Here is a 16,362-nt window from a genome sequence, read left to right as displayed (position 1 = left end):
TTGACTTTTTAAAGTTAAAAATCACTAGGAAACAGATTTCTAGCTTTATACGAAACGACATTTATTACTTATAATAATAAAAACAATAATAATAATAATAATAATAATAATAATAATAATAATAATAATAATAATAATAATAATAATAATAACAATAATAATAATAATAATAATAATAATAATAATTAATAATAATAATAATAATAATAATAACAATAATAATAATAATAATAATAATAATAATAATAATAATAATAATAATAATAATAATTTAAAATAATAATAATAATAATATAATAATAATAATAATAATAATAATAATAATAATAATAATAATAATAATAAAACTACTACTACTACTACTACTACTACTACTACTACTACTACTACTACTACTACTACTACTACTACTACTGCTGCTGCTGCTGCTACTACTACTACTACTACTACTACTACTACTACTACTACTACTACTAAATAATAATAATAATAATAATAATAATAATAATAATAATAATAATAATAATAATAATAATAATAATAATAATAATAATAATAATAATAACACAATCAAGGAAGCGCTTGTGCTCCCATTTGCATTAGAAACCAAAAATTCACAGGTCTACGAAAGTTTCTAAGCCAATAATTAATCATCTAGTCAGCTGATCCTGCGTAGGACGTTGCTTCCCGAACTTTCTTGCGAAACAGATTACGGTTTTCCGCCAGTCTACTTGCTTGAGTTGCTGTCATTCCCAGCCATTCACATATATCTTGTTCCCAGCTTCTTGTTGGTCTACCTCTTCCTCTCTTGCCGTCTACCCTTGTCTGCAGAATGTGCTTTTCTAATGATTCGTGGCGAGTCGTGTGGCCAAAATAGTTTCGTTTCAATTTCTTTACAGTTTGAAGAAGAATTGGTGATTTTATTCCGATCCTTCTCAGGACTTCTTTGTTTGTTTGTTTTTCAGTCCATGATATTCTGAGTATTTTTCTGTAGCATGCCATTTCAAAAGCTGTGATCTTTGTGCTCTCTGCTTTGCTGATAGTCCATGCTTCGCATCCATATGTTGCAGTTGGGAAAACAACACTTTTGAGGATTTTGATTTTTGTTTGAATGCACTGCCCTTTCCAGATATTATTCATCTTTTCTAGCTTTGATCTTGCCATTGCTAGTCTCCTCCTGATCTCTGGGGCCGATTTCCAATAATTAATAATAATAAAAATAATCTTGGCAATCGAAGTTCTTGACTGTGGCGACGAGTTGTTGCAGTGAATTGGTGCATTGACAAAGGACAACAAGAAAAGGATCACACGCTTTAAGCTAATTCGATTGAGTTGGATAATGGGATCATTCAACTGTCACGACTCCCTCCCCCCGCCCTGTTCAATAATATTATTTAAAAACTTTAAATGTTTTCACATGATCACAACTGTAACTGTGTCATTTCTCAAAAATCGATTAATTTATCTTTGATTGATATTGATTTGACAAGTGATTGACAAGTAGTTGAAGTGTTATGTTGTGACAACAGGTGAATAAACAGTACTTTTGGAATAAAAGGGAAATCTTAAAAGCATACGTCTGCATAATTATAATTTTGTTAAAAAACAAAACAAAAACAAAACAAATAATCTTGTGTTTTCATATAGCGTAATATCCACCGAACGTGCTCAAAGAGCTTTACACGGAATCTCTGTAGTAAGTGTCAACAACACACGAGTCCATGATGTGTTATAATTAAACTGGTAGTTTTTGTAAACAATACAAGGAGATTGGAGGCGGTGAAAGATATGATTACATTGGTAAGATTTGTAAACAAACCACTGAGATTGGAGAATATGAGACACAACATAGTGTCAATAACAACTCATGAGTCAATGTGTTAGAATTACATTGGAAAGTTTTGTAAACAAACCACTTAGATTAGAGAATATGAGAGACTATATAATAAGTGTCAACAACAACCATTGAGTCAATTTGTTATTATCACATTGCGGAAGGTTTTGTAAACAAACCATTAAGATGAGAGAAAATGAGAGACACTATATTAAGTGTGTCAACAACTCATGAGTCAATGTGTTATAATCACATTGTGGAAGGTCTATAAACAAACCACTAAGACTGTGTGTGTGTGGAAACTGGGTGTCGTTAACAACTAATGCCAATGTGTTATAATTGCATTGGTAAGCTTTGTAAACAAAACCTTATAGATAGTTCGAATGTCACAAAGTGCGCACGTAAACCGTATGCTTATGTAGCGCAGTTTGCAACCTTGTTTATGTGTGCTATATTCGAGCTACGACACCGATCAATAACCAAACACAATACGTTGATAAAGGTTTTGAAGCTAAATGAAGATATATTTTATTACAATATAACAAAGATATTATGAGATATGAAGATGAAATGATAGATGTAATAAGTATGAAATCAAATAGATGGATGACAAATTGATGGAGATGTGTGATGATGAATATGATATGAAAGCGATATGAAAATATATAATTAAATCAATTAATTATCAATACTTTACCAAACCGCTACCACATCAGACAATCTCACAGATAGGTTGCAACCATCACAGTCATACAGGCAACTAATAATTAACTAACTAACTACACACAATCCAGACGTGTAGAAGAAAGCCAAAAGAGTGTTCTTGATATTCAACAAAACTGTAAGGTTGTTCTAATAATGTTAATTTGTCTCTTCTTGAAATTGTTCTGATTTCACAGTATTCATAAACAGATCAATTGTTTCTCGATGTTCTGATATTAAAATAAGCAAATGGTTCTTCACAGGTAACTTATAAAACAGGCAAATGTTCAGTTTCTATTAGTGTCAAGCTATGAGTGTATAGCCTAAAGTTGGCTTGTTAAAGCCCAGCCTCCAACGGCTCATTCACTTTAAAGAAAGAAAATGATTTTGTTATAATATGATAATCATACGAATATAACTCTATCTATATTCGAACTCACTTAATATGTGAGTAAATATTATTTTACTTTAACAAATCAATTTATTAATGTTGATTAATATTGCTTTACTTTGTAGATATGAAATAATAATGCTTTAAAGCAAGAAAAGCTTATTTTCTTTACAACAAGAATATATTACACAATTAATTTCATTATCTGATTAATTAATTGAGAATCAAAATTTAAAGTGATATTATGATATTGATATCAAAACACAATCATAATTGTAATCACAACATATATTCAAAAATCTCACCAGAGCCGAACAGATTATTGAAATCACAAATTAAGTCTACACAAGACTTTAATCAAACTCTACACAAGAGTTATAACACAACTTGATTCAGCTCAAACTTTGAGCACCACAAAGTCTACACAAGACTTAAATCACATTCTACACAAGAGTTAACACAAAACGTGTTTCAGCTCGAACTTTGAGCACTACAAAGTCTACACAAGACTTTAATCCAACTCTACACAAGAGTTAAAACAAATGAGCCTAAAAGACTCCGCTGTGGTTATCGCTTAGAGACTAGAGCCTAAAAGACTCCGCTGCCTGGTCTCTTTTGAGACAATGAGCCTAAAAGACTCCGCTGAGTGGTCTGAAGAAACTGCTCAAAACTCTGGCATTTATAGGCAAAAATCAAGCAAACGACGCAAAATTCTACCCACACAAACGGATGTTAGTCATATCCGTAAACAACTCCAATTCAATAAAAACTCCCCCAGATTCCACAATCATGGACAACAACAACCCATCCAGATACCGGACATCCTCATATCAAGGATAAATAATTTCGTCAACCCCATAGTTACGAGATATCAATCAAGCCGTACAATAACAAAGTCACTCCCGTAGAATACGGGGATCCTACTTTGCTTATAAGTTTTCGGAGAAAACAAGATTGATGCCTTTCTCACAATAACACCCACACTACGTAGTTTAATTCAAACTTCCGGGCCATAGGTGCATGATCTGATACGACCTGTATCAACAAAAGAAGGGTTGTTCCGGAGGGATTACCATAACAACAACAACTAATACTACGACGACGTACATCCCGTCGTGAACTGACGCCTACACGGAAGCATTTCGTTACATCGAAGATGACGTCACTCAGACCTTTGTTATTGTTTTTGCCATCCGCGTTTGTGAGTTGTTCTCACTAAACTGTATTAACCGGACTATAAAAGTTCATGGTTACACAGAGTTTGTGTGTTGGTCCGTTATACTTCCGGATGGCAATGTTGTGAACTCCTTGGCCAAGCGCATTCTATCTATAGATTGGGTATGTGAGAGACAGCATTGCAAGTGTCAAGAACAACTATTGTCGTGCGTGACGGAATAGTGCTGACATACCTACAGTTTGTATATGAAACGTAGAGGTTTGAAAAAACAAAACAAAACAACAACAACAAATAAACAAAAACAAAAACAAACAACAACAAAAAAACATCTAGTGGTAAGATTTTGTGTTATAATTCTCGCCTTCATACCAGTTCGTCCCTGGTTTTAATCCCGCTACGAGGAGAGATCAGTTCTTGGAAAAGGTTGTCTACTCACATTTTCTCACCAGATTCAGGTGTAAAATGGGTATCCGACCAGGTATCAACGTTGTTTCTTTTGAAGAAATAAAATGCAATTGCCCTTATCAGGCGCTATGTCTCGTCCTACTAGGACGAGACATAGCGCCTGATAAACGCAATTGCATTTTATTTCTTCAAAAGAAACAACGTTGATACCGGCCGGATACCCATTTTACACCTGGATCTGGTGAGAAAATGTGAGTAAGGCGCTTTGAGTAACTTTAGTGGATACTGCGTTCTATAAATGGTCAAGATTTATAATAAAAGGAAAGTGGGATTTTTCCTGATAGTTGATGTATGGCTAAGAATAATGTCATTTTAATATCAACGTTAAAACATAACATGACTATAATTGCCAATTAAATGGCACTAGCTTGTAACAGCAGTTTGGACAAAGTGATGTGTTTGTTTACAATCAAAAACCTTAACAGGTAATACATATTATATTATTATAACGTTTTATTGAATATATTAGGTGCAAAAGCCTTAATGTTGAAGAAGTGGGGGGGGGGGGGGGGGGGGGGGGGGGGGGAGGTATTCTGTTGTACACTCATAAAACGCATCGTTTACATAGTATCCATTTACGGAGAATTCTCACCATTTCTGCCCGCCACATCAATCGTATCGTGTACTCACAAAAATAATGTGTAACCACAAACATTTATAGTCTGTGGATTGTATGTCTTTAAGGGAAATTCTTACCATTTCTGCCCGCCATATCAATCGTACCAGCACACAAAATAATGTGTAACCGTAAACGTTTATAGATAGTATGCAGATGTTATTGTTTTTGCCATCCGCGTTTGTGAGTTGTTCTCACTAAACTGTATTAACCAGACTATAAAAGTTCATGGTTACACAGAGTTTGTGTGTTGGTCCGTTATACTTCCGGATGGCAATGTTGTGAACTCCTTGGCCAAGCGCATTCTATCTATAGTCTATGGATGGTATGTATCTAAGGAAAATTCTCGCCATCTCTGCACGTCACATCATTCTTATCATAAACTCATAAAATAACGTGTAACCCCAAACGTTTATAGTCTGTGGATGGTATATATCTAAGGAAAATTCTCACCATTTCTGCACGCCACATCAATCGTACCAATGCACAAAAAAAAAAAACAAAAAAAAAACGTGTAACCTTAAACGTTAATATTCTATGGATGGTGAGTGTTTAACCCTCTCCTTACCAACTGTAGGAAAATCGTCACATTCATTACGATACAACCAACATTTTTCTTATTCAAATTTCTCTCGTAGCCACATCATAAAATTTAAAGAAAATGAAAAGTGTGTTATTGAGCATGTTTTGCTAAAGAATTTCTGACTGCTAGATCAATCGTGCCAAAAGTGTAACATTTTACATTTATGAGGGAATGCATTACTTTACCAAGTTCAGTCCCTTGATTGATGAACATAGAATAATTACAACAAAAAAAAAAAAACATTCTACAAGGGCCAGGTATCCCAGATAGAAGGACAAATAAATAGAGGAATATATGAATAGATTCTGAAGAGAGAGAGAGAGAGAGAGAGAGAGAGAGAGAGAGAGAGAGAGAGAGAGAGAGAGAGAGAGGGAGGGAGGACAACCTTACGTCTATTCCATTCACAGGCTCGCTATAATCTCAGACTATTGTCAGGAAACAATACTTATATTGTCAATATGATTACCGTTATCGCTGTCATTACCAGTTACATTGTTGTCATGTATTCAATATATAGGTATCTATCTATACACAATGTTTGAAGAGAGAGAGAGAGAGAGAGAGAGAGAGAGAGAGAGAGAGAGAGAGAGAGAGAGAGAGAGAAGAGGAGAGAAGAGAGAGAGAGAGAGAGAGGAGAGAGAGGAGGAGAGAGAGAGAGAGGAAAGTGGTGAGAGAAATAGGAAAAAATAGAAAGAAGTAGAAGAAGGGTGTATAAAGAAGTAATAGAAGTTTGAATAGAGAGAAGAAAGAAGAGAAGATAGAAGAGAGAGAGAGATAAGAGAGAGAGAGAGGAGAGAGGAGAGAGAGGGGAGAGAATAGGAAGAAGGAGAGAAAAGATAGAGATAGATAGATAGATAGATAGATGATAGATAGATAGATAGTAGAGAGATAGAGAGAGAGAGAGAGAGAGAGAGAGAGAGAGAGAGAGAGAGAGAGAGAGAGAGAGATTGTAAGGAAACAATACTTATATTGTCAATATGATTACCGTTATCGCTGTCATTACCAGTTACATTGTTGTCATGTATTCAATATATAGGTATCTATCTATACACAATGTTTGAATAGAGAGAGAGAGAGAGAAAGAGAGAGAGAGAGAAGAGGAGAGAGGAGAAAGAGAGGAGAGAAAAGGGAGAGAGAGAGAGAAGAGGAGAGAGGGGATGGAGAGAGAGAGAGAGAGAGATAGATAGATTCATTAAGTGCTCGCTAGATAATAGATAGACGAGATTGTCAGGAAACAATACTCATTGTCAATATGATTACCGTTATCGCTATCATTACCAGTTACATTGTTGTCATGTATTCAACATATTGGTATCTATATATACACAATGTTTGAATAGATAGTATGATATATATAGATATATAGTATATAGAGATATAGATATATATAAGAGAGAGAGAGAGAGAGAGACTGAGATAAGGTGATATGAGATGAGAGGAGAGAATGGGAGAGAGGGAGAGTGAGGAAGAAGAGAGAGGAGAGAGAGAGAAAGGGGAGGAGGAAGATGAGGAAAGAGAGAGGAGAGAGAAAGAGAGAGAGAGAGAGAGAGAGAGAGAGAGAGAGAGAGAGAGAGAGAGGGAGAGAGAGATTGTAAGGAAACAATACTTATATACTTATATTGTCAATACGATTACTCTTATCGCTATCATTACCAGTTACATTGTTGTCATGTATTCAATATATATAGGTATCTGGGTGAATGACATTTGCCACACTCATTTCGAACAATAGAAAACAAATGTTATTTTTACATTTGCGGCACTAATGATAACAATGGCCCTTAGTGATATTACATTTGCTGTACTGATTTTTAAAAATAATCGATACGATCTATTGATATAAAAATTATCGGAACATTATTTAATTATTTAAACTAATCACTGTTATCAGTAAAATAAGACGTGAATACGTTGTTAGTAATTTATGTTAGGATTAATTAAAGGGATTGGTGACTTCTTACTAATTACAAACCAGTGAATAAACACAATGTTTTTAGTTGTCACTGTTCGGCTATTTGGTCTAGTGGTATGACACTCGCTCTCGGATCGGAAGGTCCTGGATTCGAGCCTCGCTCGGCGCATAATTGAGTCTTTGGAGAAGGCTCTTTACTCACATTCTCTCACCGTACTCAGGTGTTAAAAGAGTACCTGGCCGTTAACAGCCTTGTCTTTGTCCGAAAAATTGTAACATTATTATTAGCATTATTATTATTATCATTATTATTATTTTATTATTATTATTATATTATTATTATTATTATTATTATTATTATTATTATTATTATTATTATTATCAGTTGCATGTCTCTCTTTACATAACATGTGACATTGTAGAACATCACGCTTGTATTAAAGACATGAAACAGCATAACAATATCTAACTTGCAACCCAACCTTATCAAGTATCACAAAAGAACGAGTAATATGAAATATGAAACTATATAAGCCTTATATCTCCCCCTGATCAATGTCCCTTCACAGCAATTGTATAGCCGGCTTACTCGCCCTTTAGAGTGAGGGATTTGATCAGATAGTTCTATAGCTATTCAAACCTTGTTACTTCCTAGTAGTAATAGGAAACAACAGTGGGGAAGTCAAAATACTGGTTCCGATCTCATTGGAAGTGTGAATCCAGTCGGTTTTGCTCTTTTACGCCCCTTAACTCTCTCCCTACCAGCGATTTTCATGATTTTTTTCTGAAAACATCATACTCACGGAAGACAAAAATAGATTTTATTTACCAAATCCAAAAGCCATAGGTACTCGTTTTATATGATTTAGTTCAGAACATTAATCTTGACAACAGAGTATAAAATTTTCAAAGCCATAACAAATGTTTGGATGGACAAAGATGTTGGTTGTATCGTAACAAATGTGACGATTTTACAATAGTTGGTAAGGAGAGGGTTAATCTTAAAAACTGCCCATAGATACATCCTGTTACTAAACTAATTCTGTCATTTCCGATTCACTATGAAACCCATTCATTGTCAATTAATTCTCCGAAGCAATGGTTACATACTTCCGTTGGGCTTTGAACCGGAACAGAGGAAGGTGAGACTTGATGACTTCTGCTTCTTATGGTATAATCGGCTTACTTGTCCTTAAAAAAAATTAGTTAGCTTTTTATATAGCGAAATATCCACTAAATTTGTTCAAAGCGCTTTACAAGGGGTCCCTGACCAACTGCAACAGGTAACATGTAGAACGAGACATGACGCCTGTTAGGCGATATTACATTTTTATTTTCTGACAGAGACAACACTGTTAACGGCCAGGTACTCATTTTACACCTGAGTACGGTGAGCGAATGTGAATAAAGATGCTTTTTTCCAAGGACTGACTCAACTATGCGCCAAGCGAGGCTCGAACCTAGGACCTTCCGATCTGAAAGCGAGTGACATACGACAAGACCATATAGCCGCCTTTAGAGTGAGGTATTCGATCGGATAATCTATTCAAAACTTTGATACATTCTATCAAACTGTCTCCACGAAAGCGAAGTCCCAGGTTTGAGAGTTTTTGCCAAGATGAGGGTCATTTAAGTAGATCGATATTTGAAGGACGAGTTTTCTGGCCAAATTTTTTAATACGTGTTTTTCCAGAGTATGGCAGAATTGTTAGTGGTGTTTAACCCTCTCCTCACCAACCTGTATGCGCTTGGCTGAGGGGTTCACAACATTGCCATCGAACGTATAACGGACCAACACACAAGACTATGTGTAACCATAATCGTTGATAGTCAGGTTAATACAGTTTAGTGAGAATTACTCATAAACGCGGATGGCAAAAAACAATAACAAAGACCAGAGTGACGTCAACTTCGAACGATCTATAGGAAAATCGTCACATTCGTTACGATACAACCAACATTTTTCTTATTCATATTTATCGTGTACATCATAAAATTTAAAGAATATGAACAGTGTGTTTTAGAGCATGTTTTGCTAAAGAAATTAGATATGTAGACTATATGTACTACTATTTTATTTGAGTGATAAAAAATATATTTTTGTGTTATTTGGGTGTGAAGTTTTGGGGAAAATCCTGAAAATGGCTGGTAAGGAGGGAGTTAAGGGAACAACCGCTGGTCCCATTGGTTGAATACAACCCACGATTTGCTCTCTTTTGGTGGTCTGACCTTATATTTTGACGTAATTTTTTTTGTCATTGTCAGGCTATTATTGATGATGTTCGCTTAGGTAATTTACTCACAACTTTCCGCCAAACGGGTGTAACGTACCGGCACCCAAATATGTATGTAACCTTGGCATTTTATAGATAGTATGCGCTTGGCTAAGAAGCTCATAACATTGCTATCCGGAAGTATAACCGACCAACACACAAAACTCTGTGTAACCTTGAACGTTTATAGTCTGATTAATACAATTAAGTGAGAATTCCTCATAAAAGCGGGTGCCAAAAAAACAATAACAAATATCCGAGTGACGTCAATTTCATTCTATCTATATATTAACGAAGGCTATGGTTTATGACGGCCACGCTCAAAACAAAATTCTTCTAAATCTCAGAGCAATGCATTATTCCACTCAGTCACCTCGCACCCACCCCTAATCTTTTTCAAGTACCAAGTCTGTGCCAGACATCGGTGATCATGGTACGCCATTCATCTCTCTGATCAGATAACCTCAGAAAACTAATATTTACTCTTCTCTTTCATTGTTCTAACAGATAGTTTGAAGTTGACGCACGCATGTCTTTGTTATTGATTTTTGCCATCCGTGTTAATGAGTAATTCTTACTACACTGTATTAACCTGACGATAAATATCATGGTTACACAATGTTTCGTGTGTTGGTCCGTTATACTTCAGGATGGCAATGTTGTGAACTTCTTAGCCAAGCGCATACTATCAATCACCGCACACCCACCCCCAATACTTTTATAAAAAACTTACATGAGGTAATTTTTGTCCCGGTGATTGGCGTTCAATTCAAAACGAACAGAATCAATAGAATACCAATTTTGCACGTCTGACAGCGACTACAAGGGTGAATAACGTTGTCACTCATAGAAATGAATGGTGCGCACTCCGAAATAACACAATAAAATTTTTTGGACAAAGAACTCTTCCTTCAAATTAAGATCGAGTAAAATACCCCCCCCCCCAACCCACGTACTATAAATCAAACTTTAAACAAGTCCCAGGTTTGAGAGTTTTTTTGACAAGACGACGTTCATTTTAATCGATTGATTTGAAGGATGAGTTTTCTGGCCAAAATTTTGAAAACGTCCTTTTTTCAGAGTACGACATAAATTATTCCAACTGTTTCCAGTTGAAAAGCTGCATGTTGCCACATTGGAATAGATAGATAATGTAAACAAGTTTAATTGAAATCCATTGTCAAAGAACATGAGAAACGGGGACACGCCTCAAACCTGTCTTGTCCTACTTTGAAAATAACGTAACATTATCGTCATTGATTAATATGCCAAAATCTGATAAAACACATTATTTTTTTTTTAAAGTCTGGCCAGAAATTGTTACTTTATTTATAATGAAATCACTCACAACTTGTCATAAATTTCTTTAAATCGAGAATTCACAAAAGCGTCCGAGACTCCTCAAACATTCTCTAGTTGAAGGATTTTTAACAATTTGGAATCATTTTAATCAAGCAATGCATTATATTATGTAGCTTAACCTTTCTGGCCAAAATGTCAAAAAAAAAAAAAAAAAAACACAACAAAACTGCGTTTTGTAATAGTTTGGCGGTAATCTTGATTTGTTCTTTGATAGTTTTGTGTGTTTATTAATGTGATTGTGTACCGGTAGGTTCGTCCACGGTTCTTGCTTGTTCAAATCCAATTTATTCTGTTATGAGGATCATACGGATTTATCTACGGGTGCTTTTTCTTCTTCATCACAGTGGATATTATTATATTCTTTCTAGAGGTGACAAGCGGATATAGAGTAAATTATTTATTCTTCTACAATGGCGTTCGAAAGGTAAATGTTAAATTGTTGATTCCTATATTATCTAATGTCGATGGGTGAAGTTGTCAGTGGAGTGATTGTTGTCATATTTGTTTTTCGGCTTTTATTTATTTTGCAAAATTGGAAGGACTTCGGTAGTATCAAAGCACGCCTAAAGAGGGGATTTTTTTTTACTATCGCAAGGAGACCCCACGACCTCCACCCCCCTCCTCTTTATTATCGGGGCGACCCCCCCCCCCCCCCCCCCCCCCGAACCCCGCTTCAACCCTGACTAAAAATACTATAATATGATAAAACAATGTTTGGGCAAACAAATTAAGTAGCTAAAGATATAATAAAACTGCTGTGAAACTAAGGAAGTCCTCCCGCAAAATTTTCTTATGTATTTGTCTAGAAATATCTTGTTATATATTTGAAATGTATTTTGTAACCAAGGCATGTCTGGCCATCGCACAATGCTGCAGGTGTTTACGTTTGATTGTGGAACAATATCCTTTTGTGGTTTGTGTGTTGGTGTATATCTCGATCGGTGTTGTGAGTTGTTGTCATGGTTCCGTTGTGATTGTGACGCATTTTGTTGCCCTAATAAGCGGCATCACCGTACTCGTCTTTGCAATTGATTCACAAGTTTCTAACGGTACCAACTAGTATGTGCTTAGTAATCGCGAACTGCCATTCGGTGGAGATCTGCTCGGCATATTATTTATTATTATTTTCTATCGGAATGAGATGTAAATCTATCACGCAGTTCATGTTGATGCCATCGACGCAACGGCGGCCATCGTGGTTCTAAACAATGAAAATCTGTACTTTTTATTCTTCATGCTGGCTAGAACTTTTCATATGTCTTGTGATCAGAATCTGTAAAAGTCAAAACATGATCAGATTTATAATGGTTTTTTTTTCCTCTGGATACGCTTTTATGCTCGTCGGAGAAATATTTCATAAGGGCGTCCGCCATTGTTCCGATAGTTTAGAGCCAGCTACTAAGTTATCATGCGTCATTACGAAGGAAGTGACGTTACGACTGTTGAAGCGTATTGACATGAAGATTGTTTGCGTTTATTATGAGATCGATTAGAGGTCGTGATGATTTTATCGAAAAATCAAATTTGTTTCGTCAAATTCAACCGAAAACAGACGCCATCATTTTTAGCACGGGGCTTTTGAGTCAACCTTCCGGTTAGTGAGTATGACAATGAGATGGGAGTACTTGCATTGAATCGCTACCAGTTAGTGGTTCCTCTCATTATTAGGTGTATACAATGTTTTAAAAAAAATTAATATCAACCATTTTCCGCTCTTAACATTGGGAAAGAATTCTGCGAAAAGTGAGCGATATATAAAATATAATGTAAATGTTTCTGCTCGAAACGTTAATTTGATCTGTTTTTGTAATTAAATTGAAGCTTACATTCAATTTCACATTATTATTTATATAAAATATAAAACATTAAATGCAGAAAACATAATCTCTCCGGGGATGACTTTCGTAGTTTCACATCACTTTTATTATATAACTTAATGTTTAGCCATTGTTGACTTTCAATTAGTTACAATGTCCAATAAATATTACTATTGAAGATAAGTTTCATATTTAGATATAAGTGGGTGTGATTTTTTCAATTAAAAAAAACAAGCAATTCGACCTCCACAATTTGGTGGTGACCGATTCAAAGACCATCAACGCGCCACCGGCCCTCTACGATGAACGCATACATACATACATACAATTTGTTAAGTCGATTGTCGTTTACGACCCCGACCGACTCCATTATTACTTACTGTGTCTACCATCAGTTTCAATAGCGGTAGTGATGGCAACAGTATGTTCCATCAGGTTATAGTATCTTTAGTTAGGGTTGAGGGGGGGGGGGGGGTTCGGGTGATCTCCCCCGATACAAATAATTTAAAAATTCGCTCTTTAGGTGTGCTGTGAAACAACGGAAGTCCTAACTCAAGGGACGACTTCCGTAATTTCACAGCACTTTTATTTTTACTCGATCTTTCAGTCATAAGTTATGGGCTTTCTATTAATTGCAATGTCCAATAATTATTACTAATCTCTAGACTAGACGTCAATTTGTGAGTTTTATAATTTCATTTAAATGGGCATGATCTATATTACATTTCCATGTGCTCGAGGTCATTGGTCACATTGGAATATGTGCTCAAAGTGACCCACATAGTGAAAAGTGTTCACAGCTTTTGAAATATCTAACATCACAATTGGTCATTTTGTTCAGCTTGACACACAGATATGTTTCCAACTTTCACAAACAAAGCAGCGTGTTTACATTTCTGAAGAAATATCCAATCGTTGGACAGCAGCAAATCATGTGACGAAAACACGAATATAGATCGTTCCCATTGCAATGTCCCATGAATATTACTAAACTCTAGACTAGACGTCTATTTGTGATTTTTATAATTTCAAAAACAATTTGCTGAGTCGGTTGTCGACTACTCCATTATTACTTACTGTGCTTTCCACCAGTTTCGATATTGCAAGTGATGGTAAACATTATTTTTCATCAGGTTTCTAGTATCTTTCTTTAGTTCTTAGGGATGAAGTTCTCCCCCACCCCAACGTCAACTTTAGTGTATATCTGATCATATGAATTAATTCCTGGCTGTAGGTGATCGCGAACATCGAATGAAGATAGGTAGTAGACAGGTGGATGATAAATTGGTAGATAGATAGATAGATAGATAGATAGATAGATAGATAGATAGATAGATAGATAGATAGATAGATAGATAGATAGAAGGGAACGTATGATAAAGAAAGAGACAGATATGAGAGGGGGGAAGAGAAGAGAGAGAAAAAGAGGGAGAGGGAGAGAGAGAGAGCAGAAAAGAAAGAAAGAAAGAGTGAGAGAGAAAGAAAGAAAGAAAGAGAGAGAGAAAGAAGGAAAGAAAGAGAGAGAGAGAGAGAGAGAGAGAGAGAGAGAGAGAGTGAGTGAGTGAGAGAGAGAGAGAGAGAGAGAGCAAGATACCTAAAGCACCGGGCAACCCCATACCTTTAAACCTATCCCCCAAGTCAACAAAAATCCCACATTTATGTAGGACAACAAAGAAATAACAACATAACATACAAATAGCTGGATTAGGCATTTTGCATTCATGACCAAACAATCTAATAAAATATATCTTTGATAGTGTTCAATATGGCACCCAACTGATAAAGCTTTCCGTTGTATTGTATTGTCTACACGATTCTATTTATTTGAAAATTTACAAATGTTGCCAGTCGATTCAAAACGGTATTATGTCGGGGTGTAACCGTAGCCATCGTTAAGTTATAGCCTGACACTGTAACCCAAAAAGACTGGCATTTTGACGTCATTATTTGGTTTTTGCACCGCCTCGAGAGTTGTTAGTAGAGCTCATGGAAACAAGTTATTACATTGGTTGAACTATTGAATACAACTCACGATTTGTTTTCTTTTGTGGCAAAAGACTGACATTTTGACGTCATTTTTTTGGTCAGTGTCAGGCTATAACTTTACGATGGCTACGGTGTAACCCATGTCATAAAAGGTCAATTTTAATCTCAATTTATAACATCTGACTTTAAATTACATTGATTACATTGAGAAAAAGTAAGAAAAGTTCTTTAAAATTCCCAACTAAAATTCACTAGTTCTGAACATTTCGCCTATAAACTCCATCTTTCTTATTTAGTTAGTTCTTTCCGACATATTACCAGATTGAAGTGACGGGGAACATAATCATAATATGTGACCCTTCGCCTCAAAACGGTATTAAGTCGGGTTGGTTAAGATGTTGATAATTGAATTTATAGCCAGAAACATCAGACTTGTGTTGAGTTTGTATGTTTTATTGAAGAGAATGGATACCATAATATGGTAAATATTATTTTAGGGTGTTAATGCCAACAATTTATATTATTTTTGACCTTTTTAACATTTACTTCGGCTTTTAAGCATCTGGTTCGTTCCGACATAATACCGTTTTGAGACGATGGGTCACAATTTATAACATCTGAATTAAAATTAAAAAATCAATTGAGAAAAAGTGAGAAAATTTATCAAAATTCCAACTAAAATTTGCTAGTTCTGAATATTTCGCCTATAAACTTCATCTTTCTTATTTATTTTGTTCATTCCGGCGTATTACCAGATTGAAGTGGCCGGGAACATAATAATAATATGTGATCCTCCGTCTCAAAACGGTATTATGTCGGGGATGATTCAGACCCCAAAAAGTGAATTTAAAGATAGATTGATGAGAAATTGGAGCTTAGAAGTTTCTGCTAAGCAAGAAATGGTCTTTATACTCCAGCATAACGTACAGAAATTAAACCCAAGTTGGATATTTGTGGCTATGAATTCAATTTCCCTTAACGAGTGGATCCCGACATAATACCGCTCCGATACGATGGGTCACATCTATGTCTTTGATAGCTTCTGACACCGAACCGATAAAGCGGTCCGTCCGTATTATCATACAGTTGTATTGTGTACATTATTCTATTCATGTGGTAGATTGACAAATAAATCGCAGATAAAACATTCAACCATGAAGGTTCCGCTTCACACTTATCTATACGTGTGGCCATTGACTTATCACACTTGTGTTCTTTTTTTTTTTTATATAACAAAAGAATAA

General features: G+C 35.4%; 1 protein-coding gene across 2 annotated transcripts in view; it reads left to right on the top strand.

Annotated features, from left to right (window-relative positions):
• LOC144957101 (uncharacterized) overlaps positions 1–16,362 on the top strand; it is a 74,761-nt gene that overhangs the window by 13,288 nt on the left and 45,111 nt on the right. The window contains exon 1 of one of the 2 annotated variants that reach the window (XM_078888066.1): positions 11,342–11,739. The exons of the other annotated variant lie outside the window; for it this stretch is intronic. Within the exon in view, the coding sequence (XP_078744192.1) occupies positions 11,726–11,739 (14 nt within the window). The 5' untranslated portion in view covers positions 11,342–11,725. Of the gene's footprint in view, positions 1–11,341; positions 11,740–16,362 lie in introns of those variants that run through there. 2 annotated transcript variants of the gene reach the window in all.

The sequence above is a fragment of the Berghia stephanieae genome, chromosome 11 (assembly GCF_034508935.2).
Source record: "Berghia stephanieae isolate SIO BIC M18660-M18661 chromosome 11, UCSD_Bste_1.3, whole genome shotgun sequence".
NCBI classification, from domain to species: domain Eukaryota; kingdom Metazoa; phylum Mollusca; class Gastropoda; order Nudibranchia; family Aeolidiidae; genus Berghia; species Berghia stephanieae.
The sequence above is the reverse complement of the archived record's forward strand: the minus strand, read 5'-3'. Positions and strand labels throughout refer to the sequence as shown.